Below are 15,474 nucleotides of genomic sequence, written 5' to 3' on the forward strand. Positions count from 1 at the left end.
GGAAATACATAAGAGTTATTATAAGTGGTGCTGAAATTGACAGCTGCTATATTTGAATATATTATGTAGAGAAGAAGTATTAATTTTGTCTAAGTATGAGACTGTTGTACAGTGTTTTTATTTGTGTAGTTTTAGGAGGGGAGCTTATTCAGAATGCTTCCTTTGAATATACATCTGCTTTTAAGCTCCAACTGTGGTTGCTTTAGTGACTCATTACTAGGTACATGGAGACTCATCTCAAACATTGGACATAACACCTATGAATCCACTTTAGAGCTTTGCCTTCTTTGTTAGATATTTTGTTACAGATTAGTTTTAAAGGTTTTGCTGATTGCATTGCATTAATGCAGCACATTGTTTAGTACATTTTGTAACTCTGAACACAGTTGATTTTGTATGCTAATGCATCATGGCACTGCATTTGACAGAATGCATTCACTTTCCTTATTGCTTTGATATTCAGGTAGATAACCCCTCATCATGTAAGTGTGATCAGAGGTGTTAAGCAGGAAAACTGGTTAACCCATTAATGCCATAACTGTCTGTGCTAAATGATTCATCATTAATAAACTCTCTTTCATATACGTCAGCAAGATATCTGCCTCTAACTGTTGTGAGCAATTGTTTCTGATTGAAATTAGCTATCTTTTATAGATAAATTTCATATTCTTACAGCAGTGAGTATAAAAATTAATGTTTTCTTGGTTGTAATGCCATGTAATTAAGTAGATCAATAACATTTTGGAGAAATGTGCTGATTCTGCCTTCAGTGTAATACCCCAAAAATGGAAGTAATAGGTTCCTCCAAAAATTATTATCTGTCAACCAAGGTGCACAGCATCGCATTCCAGAAGACCATAATCTTGAAATTTAGTGAAACTTAAATCAGTATTTAGTACCAAATATGAAAACAGTTAATATATATGATGTCTTTGAGAGTTCAATGAAATGTCCGAAAGATTTCAACCACAATTGTAACTTATTATCTTGTATCAATTGTTTATCACAGGCTAGGAGGCAAATGTTACTTATTTTAGAAGTAAAATTGTAACCAACATTTGATATTTTCTTATATAATTCATTAATTTGTGAACTTCTATACAAATGGTATAGTCAAACCAGATCTTGAAAGATGTTGCACAGTGAGACATAAGTATGAAAGCCACCAGCTTCTCCATTTGAACAATGATAACATTTCATTAGTGTTAGAACTTCCTTTCACAGAATAACATGGTTCCTTTGTGTAAGGTAGAAATTCTATAATGCATGGGGGAGATTAGTAGTGATTACAAATTTTATTTGCAAAACTTCAACGGTAGAGAGTATTAAGAGGTTTAGGCATAGATGGGAGGATAATATTAAAATTAATCTTAAAGGAATAAAGCATTAACTGGATTCATCTGAGGTTCCAATTGTGGGTTTGTGTCAGCATGATAATGAAACTATAGATTCCCTGAAAAGTGTAATACATCATGATCAGATGTGCAAGTAGCAACTTCTCAAGAAATACTGCACCATGTAGTTATGTAGTTAGTTACTTAGTTGATTAAAAGTACTAATGTATGCTCTCTTTTATCTGTAACTTTTAGCTGTTATATGAAATTTGACACAATAAATAGGATTCTCTTGAATTATTTCAATATCAATGTTGTCATGATGATGGGCGTCACAGATATTGATGACAAAATTATCATTCGTGCTGCTCAACTTAAAGAAGAGCCAAGAAGATTAGCTGAACGCTATGAAATGGAATTTTTTGAAGACATGGCTAGTTTAAATATTATGCCACCAACAGTTGTTACCAAAGTAACAAACTTCATTCCACAAATCATAAACTTTGTTCAGAAAATAATTGATAAAGGACAGGCATACAACACTGAAGATGGTAAGTACTATTTTAGGCTGTTTCTTCAGTAACCCTATTCCAAGACAGATGGGAGAATGTCAGTGAAGTGTATATATGAGGGGCAGTCAAATGGAAACGGGTCAGAAGCCAAAACATATTAAAGAACATTTCTTACCTCAAAAGTAATCTCCAAAACTGTTAATACATTTATCCCACTGGGAGATAAGAAATTCGACAAACACAGGGCCCTTGCAGTCGAAGAAGAACATCATCATCACTTTACCGGAATTTGTGTGTACGGCTTTGGATTTCTTCGGTGGGGGAGAATTCACATGTTTCCACTGTTGGCTCTGCCATTTGCTCTCGGGTTCAAAATGGTGGCACCAAGTTTCTTGCCCAGTGGCAATACAGGACAGAAAAGCATACGCTTCCTCATGGTATCGTTGCAAGTGACCCAGTGATGCAGCCATTCTCTGAGTCTTCTGTTCCTCCGTGAGTTTATGTGGAACGCACTGCATGCAGATTTTGCAGTACAGCAGGTGTTTTGTCACAATGGAATTATGGAACCGTGACTTGTTCCCATCAAAAGACTTATTTCTTCCACAGTGATCCGTCGGTTTGCCAGGATATGACTATCCAACACAGCAATAACATCAGGAGTGATGACATGATGAGTCTATCCTGGGCGAGCATCATATTGCAGTGACCCAAGTCCCTCTCGGAATCTCTTATACCACACCAGCACACACAAACGTGACATGCTGTGTTCGCCGTAAACAACAGACATGCAACAATGAATTTCTTGTCCACCTACTCCTTCAACAGTCAAAAAGCTCACTGCACTTCACTGTTCTTCTTTACCTGCCTCCATTACTTATGTTTGATGAACACACGTAGTGCTAACCCTACTTCCAGCACAATAAACAAACGACTAGTGTTCAAGGGCACGTTGTCACTGTTCATTCCCAAGTCCCCGCCAGATGTTCGTACCATAAGCAAATTCCAGTGTTACCAACTTGCACACCATGTGAGTTATGCATGGTGCCCCGTTTTCATTTGACTGCCCCTTATAGTTTGCCACTATGTTTTGATGTCAGAACTTTTTTCCTCAACTTTTACTGTGGATGTAAGGAAGGTTCTCTAGAAGCTCAGATATGGTATAGGTGCAAGGTAATACCACACTTCAGTCTGTTATGTCCAATATCCTATTATGGGACAGGCTTTTCTATGAAACGGGTGACAAAAGAATTAACTTCATAAGTGGTATCTGAGAGTACATTCTGCCATTATTTCACCAAAAATTATCATTTTTGAGAAAGAAGATACTTTGGGTCATACTAAAGTAATTATAATGAAATTTCCTTGCTAGGATTTATGACATTTGTTTACATAAACGTGACTTTTCTAACTTGAACAAATATATATATGTAAAAATGAAAGATGATATCTGTGATTATACATGCAAGTACATATTATGTGACTTTGTGATGTCTATCCTTCAAATGTAGTGAAGTCTTTATGTGTGTCATTATGCTTATGTTACTGTTCTCATGTTTTTATGTGTGTCATTATGCTTATGTTACTGTTACATACAAGGTGTGGCAATAAAGAAACCGGATTCATGCTCTNCTCATGTTACCCATGCCTGTTGTATGCAGTGACTACTTACAAATAGAAGGAATTATCTACAAGACATTTTTCCACAGATATTTGAGTAAAATAACACTCCTGTAATTTTTACATTATGTTATAATGTATTTAGTCCTTGTCAATAGGGAAAATGATGATTCATCCCTAACTAGCTAATTGCATAGGGGAGAGTCCTTTCTGTGAAACTAATAGTTACTAAGGTACTTAAGAAATTGCTTCCTTTATATGGAACCTGAAGGTTCATTTTCATATTCTCAAAAGCCCTCCACTAGTCCCTGCCATGAACCAAATTAACCCAGACTGCACCCTCCCACTTTCTTTCTTTTAAGATCCATTTTACTATTATCCTCCTGTCTACATCAAGGTCTTACAAATGGTCTCTTCCCTTCAGGTTTTCTGACCAAAATTTTATATGCAGTTCTCAGCTGTTATCCATGCTACACATCCCAATCTTATCCTCCATGATTTGCATCCTAGTAATATTTGGTGAAGTGCACAAATCATGAGATTCTCCACAATACATATTGTAGTTTTCTGGGTTATGATGTGACATAGTCTCATGTGGGTATCAACGTTTCAAAGGAGCATATTGCCTCCATCACCAGGGTCTCCAAGTGGTCTTTTCTCTTCTGATTTTCTGACTAAAATTTGTATACATTTCTCAGCTCCTTACGTATGCTATATACATATCTTTGCATCTAATCCTCAGTTTCATCACCCCAGTAATATTGGTGAATATTACATCTTATGAAGCTCCTCATATAATTTGTTCCATCATCCTGTTGCTTCCTCTTTCTTATGTCCAAATATTGTTCTTAGTACTTTGTTTCAAAACATCCTACATCTGTGATTTCCCCAAGACTGAGGGCCCAAGTTTTGCATGTTTCAATTTACTTACGTAAAACTAATTCATCAATTGATGTTTTTTTTAGCAGTTATATCTGATCACAGACATTATTCTGTACAGGCTCCGTTTACTTTGACACAAAGTCTTATACTCAATATGGCAAACTTTTGCCTAACATTCCCAGAGAAGATTCATCTGTGACATATAAGAGGTCTGCAATGGACTTTGCCCTGTGGAAAGGATCCAAACCTGGAGAACCATGCTGGCCAAGTCCTTGGGGACCAGGAGCTGGGCGACCAGGATGGCATATAGAGTGCTCCACTATGGCAAGGTGCTTGTTAATGTTGATTTATCTTGAAACTCTTTAGTTTGTTTCTAAAACATCATTTACATTCTTTAATATGGCTGGTGAAACATTTACCACTGCCATGAGTATCAATGGGATAGAGAAACTTTTCTCTCCGTCCTAAATTTGCATCTGAAATTACGTGCCAGTAAGAAGTGATAATAATTGTTCTAGTTGCTCCAGTACTACCCTGGTGAGCTTACTGTTGCTGCACATTTTTACACATTTCTTAAATTCTAGCTTTATATTTGGATATTTTGAAGGTGAAACACATGATTCATTTCCTTTCTGAGACAGTTTTCTTAAATCTCATCTTATATGTTTCACAAATTAAAATAATCTGTAATAGACTATATCAAAAAGAATGTACATACAGTGTTGTGTTTTCACATAACTGCCTTTGTCTATATAATACCAGTTTTTGGCACTTGGTGTGAAAGCATGAAGTAACAGAAAAAGTGTCTTACATAGTAAATATTGACTTGAACTGCTGAATTCTTTGGTTCTGTATGTTAATATACATTACAAAAAGCTTGCAATTGAGAGTGCTGATCGTTTATTATCCAGCTGTAGCTGGTTCTGTCCAAATTACGTGCATCTTCAGTGGCATGTAGCAAGGACAAATGATTTCTTGGAATAGGTCTTTTTTCTTCTTCTTATTTTTCCCTGGTACTAATGTAACTCTTACATTCTTAGTGATATTCTGGGATCTAATATTGACATTCATTCTGGCGGTGTGGATTTGCTGTTTCCTCATCATGAGAATGAAGAGGCTCAGAGTTGTGTTTATCATGGAGTGGGCCAGTGGGTGAACTACTGGCTTCATTCAGGTGAGATTATACATATTGGTGATTCACAGATGTGAAAACGTTCTACTGCTGAAATTGTTTTTCACCCTAAAAGTTAGGCAGTTTTTAACCGTAAGCATGTACCATACTATTTACAGTGTGTTAATGTACACCATATTTATTAATTTAATTGCCTACACCAAATTATTACTCCTCATAATTGTCATTGTTTATGTGCATTGTTCCCTCTGCTACCACTTTCCATTCCAAATGTACTCATGAACTAAAAGTAGCATTTGTCCAAGTTTGTATTCACGATTTCTTTGGCTGAGGAGTCACTGATACCACTGCAGTCACTCTTCTGCATCACCCACATCATTGTGACAGAAAACACGCCTTTGTAGTGGAACAAGTTATGTGGGAAATCATCTTATATTATTGTGAAATAATGTGCTTAAATTGTTCAAGAACCATTCTCATACCTGTCTTTAATATTGCAGGTTCTCATTAACTTTATTTCTGCAGCCTTCAATATGCCCTGTTTCCTATCTCAGTCCATGTCTAAATGACTGCAAACAGGATGGAAATAATAACAAGGAGTTGGTAGTAGAACTCATAAATCCTACTTTTTTGTTCTAGATTTCTAGTCCTACAAATCTTATATTTTTTGTGTCTTCATTAGGTGATATGAATTTATAACGTAAAAATAATATGAAATTTTAACTCAGAGGCAAGCATGCTATACTTGTGCACAAATGGTCTTGCTATGAAATTCTGGTCATGTAAAATTTTTATTGTTTGATATTGTTAATGCATTATACAGTGCGTACAATCAAGTGCGCGCCGCGGCTGCAATTTGCCGTGAGTCATACCACCGCAGAACGGATGCAACTCCTCCCCGCGACTGCAGTGCCGTTCCCCGATAGCGTGAGTGTAGTGGTGTCGCTGAGTCTCCGTCCATCANTATTATCCTCCCCCCTCTTCTTCCTTTATCACCACTACCATCAAATGCCTTTTGTACAGCCACCATTTTGTTCTTTGTGCCCAATGATTTCTGACACTCCAGGTTTCATGTACAGTTCGGTTTCAGATACAACCCATAAGTTACAAACATTTGTAGAATGGATAGCAGCTAGGGTATTTTTAGAAATAAATACTTTTTTTTTCTATATGCAATGTAAATCTTTAAACTAGTCACATACTTTCAGCCTCTGTGACTTAATGTATGTCCACAATTGTGTCAAGTTTCTTTCTCATTAAGCATTTTCTGGTGATGTTCCTTTCATAATTGTTGTGGGAGAAGCAAAATTTAAAACAAATTTCTACTGATATGTATATATATATATATATTGAAGCATTAAATATTTCAATACAACTGGCTCAAAATTAAATAAATGAAACTTATACATTTATGTAATTATAATGGCTTCTTTGTTGTAGGTCACTTACATGTAAAAGGAGAAGAAAAAATGTCAAAGTCCTTAAAGAATACTATTAGTATCCATGATTTCCTTCAGTCATTTTCTGCAAATGAATTCAGAATTTTCTGTCTCTTGTCACCTTATCGAAGCAGTAAGTAATTTTTCAGAATAGTCTTGTTTCTATTCAGTTGGAAGTATGGGGAAACAGAAAAGATGATTCAAGATGTGTTGTGCCCTATTACAAATATTGTTTTATTAACATTTTGAGAATACAGTTTCTCATACCATCTTGCATGCAGAAGTTATCTTACTGCTAGCCTATGTAATGTGTGCATGGATATATACATACTACTGAATGTACATGAAGTTAACTTGTTACCCACTTTGAAATACATGCATCTGTACCATTAGACCTTGAGCTTAGTTCTGTTGAGGTGAGATGATATTGTGAAGCTGATAAAATATATGTTTTCATTTCAAATGTTAGCCTTTATTGTGCCCAGGACCCAATAATACATAATGGATGGGAACTGCTGTTCCAGGTGAATGAATTATGCATTGATTAATTTGTGTGTTGGAAGCAAATATATCCCTCCCACTCTGCATATGGAAGAACCAAGGAATTTGTAAACACTTTTGTAATTAGTTATAGTTTCTAAGCATTCCTTTGAAATAATTTTGGACATTATTTTATCTGTAGGCATGGAGTACACTGATACAGCCATGAAGAATGCTGTGGCTATCATGAAGAAGATTGAATCATTTCTCACTGATTGTGATGCATATGTTAATGGTTATACAGCTCTTGGAGATATCAATGAATCATATTTGTTGAAGGTAAAATGCTGTTTCTGTGAATGTAAAGCTAGTATAAAAGAAGATAGCTGTAAACATACAAAGGTTGTAATGGTGTTAAGCTTGTAGTGGTTTATATTACCATCCTTCCACTGTTCTGAATTGAATTGAATTTATTTACATTCTATAAATCCTAAGTAGGTTAGTACCTTTGGATACAGAACAAGTCAAAAGGTTACATACATAAGTACAGGCAATTTTAGCTTAAAAATTAATATAACTTAATTTTACATCATTCTCTATTTACATTGAAGTATTCATCTAAAGAGTAGAAGGAATGAGCATGTAGATAATTCTTTAACTCTGTTATAGGTATTACAAAACATATTTTCTAAAGGTCTTTGTTGTTCCCCAGAATTATTTTTTCTTTTTGTCTTATTCTTTAAATACAGTCTTTCCAGTTTCTAGTATAATTTTGTAAAGCATTGTTATCTGCAGCTTAATTTATGCCAGTCTGCAAATTAATGGCTCTGTGTATTTGTGTTGAACATTACTACATTTTACACAGAGGTGTCACTAAGTAAGTAAATTAACAATTACATTTATTTCCACTATATATGAACTTAATAATACAGGAGATTTCTGACAACATAAATTATTCTGACATCCTTGATGATAATGACTGTATGCTTGCTAGAATCACTTTCTTTTCTTCAGTCACCCACAGCATTAACACTATAGATATTATGCTTGACCATTTCAAGTCCTGCTGCTCTTGTGTTCATAATAAATATGCATTCCTTTCAGTTCCAACCAATCCTCTACCCTCCAAAATCTTGTTTAAGGTTCTGTTGAAATAGCGAAGTTCTTGTATACAGTTAAATTAATTTTCAGCTTGATTAAGAACTCATTTTGGATGAAGTGACTTCATACAAATCCACACTCCTCAGAAATTTACTGAAATAGTGTCCGGAAGGACACACTATTCTGAGAAATATTCAGTTCCAAACCACCAAGGATCATGAAATTAATGGTAGAATAAATTCTAATTCTTAGATTCTCACAGAGATGAATATGAAAATTATACTGCCTTCTGGAATGTGACATCATGTTTGGTGGATAGGTACCAATATTTTGAAGGAACCAAAATTTCATTAACAGTTTATGATATGCATGAACAGGTTAATTTGTAGTCTTATATAAAGGAGGCTATGTATTCAGTTAGCATGAGGAGAACTGGAATGGCCAACTATTGTTATGAAAAGGCATCTCATATTCAATGTAACAAAAATGAATTGGTTCTGAAAAAGGCCATGTATGACCTTTGGAAATAATGACGGTCTACTCTCAGTGCATATAATCATTACTTTTATACACAATTAATAATAAAAATTTATTTAATTTTAGCAATGAGGTTCACAAATACAAAACTAGAGCCCTCAGTAAGTTATCTGTAATACAAGTTTTTCTGTTAGATATATTGATAACATTGCTACATGAACTGAATGTTCCTAATGTAGAACAGACTGCAAACTGTATTTGTTCCAGTTACTATATATATATATATATATATTCATTGAATTTCATCAAAACTTAACATATTCAGGACTGGAGGGGCCAATTGGCCCTCTGCGTTTCTATAGCGTTGCGGACCGGGTGGGCCAATTGGCCCTTTTCTGACACAATAAGTTGCAACACGCTATACATTGCTCTGGCGCCACCTTCATTGCACGCAACCTCCTGCAGATGCATGATAAGACTCTGGAGTGTTTAGTTAGCCGTCAGTAACTTGACCTCGATGTTTACTTAACCAACTATAAAGGAAAATGCTTTGCCTTCTTCAAGCTGTGTGTATCAGCCAGTAGGTAGTGAGGAGAATGGATCAAGGACAAATTCTCCTCCGAAGACCTAGCTGACCTGGCTTATCTGTGAGACGCGTAGTAATGGTGATTCAGAGAGCGGCAGTGAAAGGGGAGAACAAAGAATTGTGGCCACAGACTGTAAAACTGACAGTAGCTCCGACGATAATGCAGGTAATAACATTGCGCGTAGTAACATTGCGGGGACAGCAAAAAATCTAAAAAAATCTAAACCCTGATTCGAAATTGAAATACAAAGCATTTCTGATGAATGTGGCAAAGGCTTGGGCTACAGACCAGATGGTGGTGGCAGAACCAGAGTCAGACAGACTTAGTGCAGCCTAGCCCATCAAATCACACCCCACACAGGCCTCATGTGGACACCCCTGGGCGACTGTCAGGTGATATGCGGAAACATACCCTCGTGAAAATTGTGAAGAGTGAACATTCCAAGGGGAAGCATCCTTCTAGGCAATGCCATGTTGGCGCAGTTCACAAAAAAAGGACTATGACTGTCTACATTTGCAAGTGTGTAATGCCACTTCACAAAGGGGAGTGTTTCCAGAAATATCACACACTTAAGCACTTCTAGCAGCATTGGTAAGTGTTCTCCGAAAATTTTAGCTCATAAAATTAATTAGGAGATTTTATATTAATTTTTAAAGTGAGCAGTGCACAAGTTAGGGTAGTAGGTATAAAAATGCCGGTCCCCATGGTGATTTAAATATTTAAATCACCGGTCCGCAAAGTGTTAAATAACACTATATGATATGCATGACTGTAGTAAATTTTTAGTACAACTTTCCACTATCGCATTTTAAAAATACCTGTTCATCAGTTTAGGCACTGATAACTAGGTAACATACAGACTGACATGACCTTTACATAAGTCATCCTTTTTTACATCATGAAGAACGCCTAACAACACTTGCTGTGTTGTAGATAATGTCTTCTTATATATGAGTTCATATGACACAAAGCTTTGTATTATTTCAGGCCATTTCTGATGTCAAAACAAAACTTCTGGAAGCTCTTTCAGACGATTTTGATACTGCCACAGCCATGAGTGCCATTACAGAACTTGTGGGAGTTACCAATAAAATGTTACATCAGAAATGTGAACATGTTAGTATCTGTTATATTTTTTCAGCATCCTGTATGTACATAATATTGCACATTACTTATAAGAAAGGCTTGGTGAATTCTGGGCAGCAGCTTGCCAAACTCTTCACTGTGGTGCCTTGTACTTGTCAAGAATTGTTCTGAATTTTCCTATAGTTATGCATGAGAAATTTTTAAAATCTGTAGCTTGCAGTTTCAATTCTATCATACAGATTATAGCCACAACCAGTGGTAAAATATGAATCCTGTTCAAATTGGGTCAGCAGTTGTCAGTAAGGTGTGGACTGTTGTAATTGGTATAACTAGGGATTTGTTTTATTTATTTATGGTTTATTTAATAATACTGCCAATACCTCAGATTATATAACATCAAATGGTGAGATGATTAGTAAATAATGAATTAAAAAGGCTTTGGAGTGTAGGAGTCAAAGCCTAACTTGAAGTACTATCCTGGAATTTGTCTAGAGCAATTGAGGGAAACCATGAAACATCTCAGTCAGGATAGTCAGTGCCCTGATTGAGATTCAAAGTAGGCACTTCTCAAATTTAAGTGACAAGTGTTACTACATGCGCCATCTTGGCCAGTGGCTAAATATTTAGAATTCAGTACAACCAATTTATGTGTGTTACAGATGTTCCCCTCATGATGGCTTCTAAACACCTTGCTCCAAACACATTCTAAATTGTTTTTTACATGTGCTTGAACATTTTTCAAGAAGTAGTAGCCTGTTGAATTTTGTCATACACTATACACTGATAAATAATACTGTTCAAAAATATATTCTGTTGTAATGTGAAATTTATGTGGAAACTGTTTAATGTACAACACTGACTAAAAATACAGTTATATTTCCATTCCCTGGATCCATAGAAAATGGGCTGTGGACTACACATATTTATTTATTTATTTATTTATTTAAGTATATTCACTTGCTCACATTCAACAAAATGCAGTAAAATCTTTGTTGCACTCACTTATCTATTTCTATATTTTACATGAACTTTTACTGCATATAAATAATATTAGAACATTTCTAATGATTCCACCACTTCTTATGAATAAAAAAATAATAATTGATAAGCCTTTGTTTATGTGATATTCTAACAAAAAAAATTTAAATCTTAATTGTGTATGAAACATAATAAGTATTGCATATCCTGAGATCATCGCTAAAATACTTGCTACAAATACATATATATGAGGATAACAGCTATTCTACAATACATACTACCTTAACATAATGTGAAGGGAATGTTACCATATTCTTATTTGTGGGATCTGGTGGGAGAGCCACATGGGGAAACAGGAAATACATACAGAGTTTTGGTTAGAAAACTCAAAAATGGATAATAGAAAAACTGAGTGTGGAGATATATTGAATACAGTCAGATCAATGTGTGATCTGCTTTTGTGAGCACAACTGAAAGTAGGACATTTCTTGGCAAGAAGAATGATTGTGTGCTGTTCAAGGCAGTTTCTGTCTCAAGATATTGTATGAAGTTAAAGAGTTCTGTGCTGTATGTACCACACTGCAATTCTTGTGTTCCAACACTTCACATTTTAAACTACTCAACATTTTTATGCTTTGCTGACTGCTTTAACAACTGTCTTTTATGTAGTGCCATTACAATTTTAGGATACAGAGTCTGCTAGAAGTCCACTAGCAATAGCAGCTGTGGCATCCTTCATTCAGCAATCTCTGGAAAAATTTGGAATTGATTTTTCAAACAGAAAAGTAAGTATATCATTTAATTACACAGTCTTACAGTAAATATAGACTCATAATAACAGAATAAACTTTCATATAATTTAAAAAATTTCCGTGTTCTGTCGGCTTAATGAGAAGAAATGTGTTTTCTGAAGGAACAAAAATGTAATAAAATACACAAGGAAAAAACTCTGTACTTCTTCATCATTGATCTAAATGTAGCAGCTGGATAGAAGAAATAGAATGGATCCATTCTAAGGGTAAGGTTAAAGATTCACAACACGTACCTGTAGGGGAGGGGTGGTGCCGGAAGAAGTACAGTCTTGATCTGCTGATTGCAGTGACTCCAGGGAGACAAAAATCCTGGGAAGGACTTATAATGTCTGCTTTTCTTCAAATCCTTCACTTTGTATGCTGAAGCTAATAGAAACTATAAATTAATAATTGTACAATTTAGTGATCTAATTGTGTATGCAGTTTCCAGTACATATTCCAATTACATTAAATTTATATTGCATAACCTTGTAGTTCCCCTTCAATCACCATGCTTCTAATTGTTAATTTATAGATGTATGTTTCATACAGAATTTGTATGTGTGTTTGTGATCTGTCTCTATACAAAATTTCACATGCCTAATTGTGATGAAGTTAGTGATACACTAAATGTAAAACATAGTTTCTTTATGACTACCATATTGTTTCTCGTTCTACAAAAGTTATACCGTATTTACGCATGTATAGGCTGCGTGCGTGTATAGGCCACAGCACAATTTTCAGACAGAAATTATAGAAAAAATAATTTTCTTGGAATATTATTTCAGGAGTAGAAATTATTCCAATATTTGTGAACGTTATTTTTTTTTAAATGAAGTGTGATTTCGAATATAAGCCGCACCCCAGTTTTCCTCTTGAATTTTTGGCAAAAAATGTGCGGCCTATACATGCGTAAATACGGTATATTCTTTGAGGATCTATTCCCTGATCAGATGTTAGAACTCAGAATAAGGTGCCTTTACTGTCGCTTCCACTTAAAAAATTTGTGTTCCCATCATATTGATTGTAGTGGTAATTTCCATATACGTGTGAGGCTAGTCAGAGGATTGTAAACATATGTTTGGTTTACAGGAAGTATATAAAAATGCATAAAATAACCACATAATTGGGAAGTATTTTTATATGTCATTACTGAATGAGTGAGATTCATTGTGTTTAGGAATCCAGTATGCAGACGAAGGATCATGGCCTGTATCTGGGGAAGATTCTCGACAGGGTGGTACAGTTTCGAAACCAAGTGAGACATAATGCCCTGAACCCTTCGGGAGAAGATACAAATGCACAGGTTGGTATGAAACAGGGCAGTAATCCTACCTCATTTGCTGAATTGTAGATTAGTGTAGATGCAGACTTTCTAGTTAATTACCAGAGAGGCTGTTCAGTCAGTATATGGATAAATGGGTGAGTCTGCCGGGCCATAAGCACCTTTATGATATGGTAGAACTTTTATACTTCTATGACACTGTCTCTTCACAATATCAGAAATGTTATCTATTTAAACTAAGCAAGTTATGGTTTCCTTGCTGATATGTTTATTTAATTAAAGGCTGATAATGTCAAGAAAAGGGGAGTGAAAAATACAGCCCTGCTGAATGCATGTGATACCTTACGTGATGACCTTCTGACATCAGGAATTTGTATAAAGGTAAATATGAATTGTGATACTTGCACTAAGTTCGTATGCAAGCAAAGTCCGTTGATATTGTGACTGGTCAATTGGACATAATTTGGGAATAAAGACAAAGTTCCCACAGTGCTTAATTAAGCACAACGCCCTTAAGAGGAATGGGGGAGTGAGGTATAGCCATATTTTTTTAATCTTTGGAATGAAATGGAGGTGAGTGGTTAGCTTGACAATCCAGCCACTTCAACTCCAGGGAAATCCATATATGTTGTAGTCACTACACTAACTCAGCTACTCCAGCTCTGTGATTTAGGGATACTGTTAAGGAAATATGTTAGTAAGGACTTATTTATGTGTTGAAAATAGTCCTATTTAGAGGAACTCCTTACATATTTTGGCAGGAAATAACTTAATATAGATTATTTGTAATTATTTCCACCAATATGTTTATAACTTCCACATTATTCAATAAAGAAAGATGAATGATATACTGATTTAACCATTTCCGTGTTTGTTTTTTTTTTGTAAATAAACTCTCTTCTCTTGATATATTTTTATGGTAATGTATAACTTCTGTTATTATAAAACCACAAATCATTATCTGTTGAAAAAACTATTCTTAAATTGTGTTTATTCTTGTTCTGCAGGATCATGGGAAAATGTCTACATGGAATTATGTTGATAAAAATGTTAAAGAAAAAACATAAACATCAAGGGAACTGGAAAGTATATATAAAGTATAATTTTAATGAAAGTTAATGGCCATTTTAAATTATATTAAAAACCAAAGTAGGTAATGAATTGTAACTTAATCGTCATGCTGAGTACTTGAGTGATGCACAATGGTGATCACTGGACAGATCAGTGGTTCATGTGATGCAGGCAGAAGAACATGCTCATGCTATGTGTTGCTCAGTGAAAAAAATATTGCAAATAAGGAAGTTTTAATTTCTATAGAAAATGTATCATTGTTTCCTACTCCTTGGCTGTTTGGCCCTCTAAGAATCATCTCTCTTATTTTCCTTTGCCTCATCATTGCTGTCTGATATACAGATGAAATTAGGTATTTTGTCTTCTGTTTCCTACCATAGACCTGCTAGAGAGCACCCAAAGATATGAAAATCACTCCATAATCTTGTTAAAGTTATAGCTACAATATATTCTTGTATTGACAAGGAAAGCAACAGCATCCTAGATGAAGAGCGAGTATTACTCCAAAGAAATGGGGGGAGAGTAAAACAATGCAGTGATATTTAATTTCTCTTGCTTTTCTTAATTTAGTAGGGTAGATTCTTAGCTTTGATAACAAAACAAATTAAAACAGCTGCATAGAATGTATTCTCTTTGCTTTTGTAAAATTCTCTAAGTTTTCATTCTACAGTTTTCAGACACTACATTCTTTTTAGTAGTGTT

At 35.0% G+C, this 15,474-nt stretch overlaps 1 protein-coding gene across 2 annotated transcripts in view; it reads left to right on the plus strand.

The window, feature by feature from the left end:
* Positions 1–15,002, plus strand: part of LOC111862110 (probable cysteine--tRNA ligase, mitochondrial) — a 16,106-nt gene extending 1,104 nt beyond the window's left edge. Inside the window, exons 2-11 of one of the 2 annotated variants that reach the window (XM_023847238.2) lie at positions 1,590–1,885; positions 4,464–4,674; positions 5,386–5,519; positions 6,918–7,049; positions 7,599–7,735; positions 10,549–10,677; positions 12,312–12,410; positions 13,597–13,722; positions 13,984–14,082; positions 14,709–15,002. In XM_023847238.2, the coding sequence (XP_023703006.1) occupies positions 1,590–1,885; positions 4,464–4,674; positions 5,386–5,519; positions 6,918–7,049; positions 7,599–7,735; positions 10,549–10,677; positions 12,312–12,410; positions 13,597–13,722; positions 13,984–14,082; positions 14,709–14,768 (1,423 nt within the window). In that variant the 3' untranslated portion in view covers positions 14,769–15,002. The remainder of the gene's footprint in view (positions 1–1,589; positions 1,886–4,463; positions 4,675–5,385; positions 5,520–6,917; positions 7,050–7,598; positions 7,736–10,548; positions 10,678–12,311; positions 12,411–13,596; positions 13,723–13,983; positions 14,083–14,708) is intronic. The other variant, XM_023847239.2, reaches the window with a different exon arrangement.
* The last annotated feature ends 472 nt before the right edge of the window (positions 15,003–15,474 follow it).

This window comes from Cryptotermes secundus, unplaced genomic scaffold (genome assembly GCF_002891405.2).
Source record: "Cryptotermes secundus unplaced genomic scaffold, Csec_1.0 scaffold645, whole genome shotgun sequence".
In the NCBI taxonomy this organism is placed as follows: domain Eukaryota; kingdom Metazoa; phylum Arthropoda; class Insecta; order Blattodea; family Kalotermitidae; genus Cryptotermes; species Cryptotermes secundus.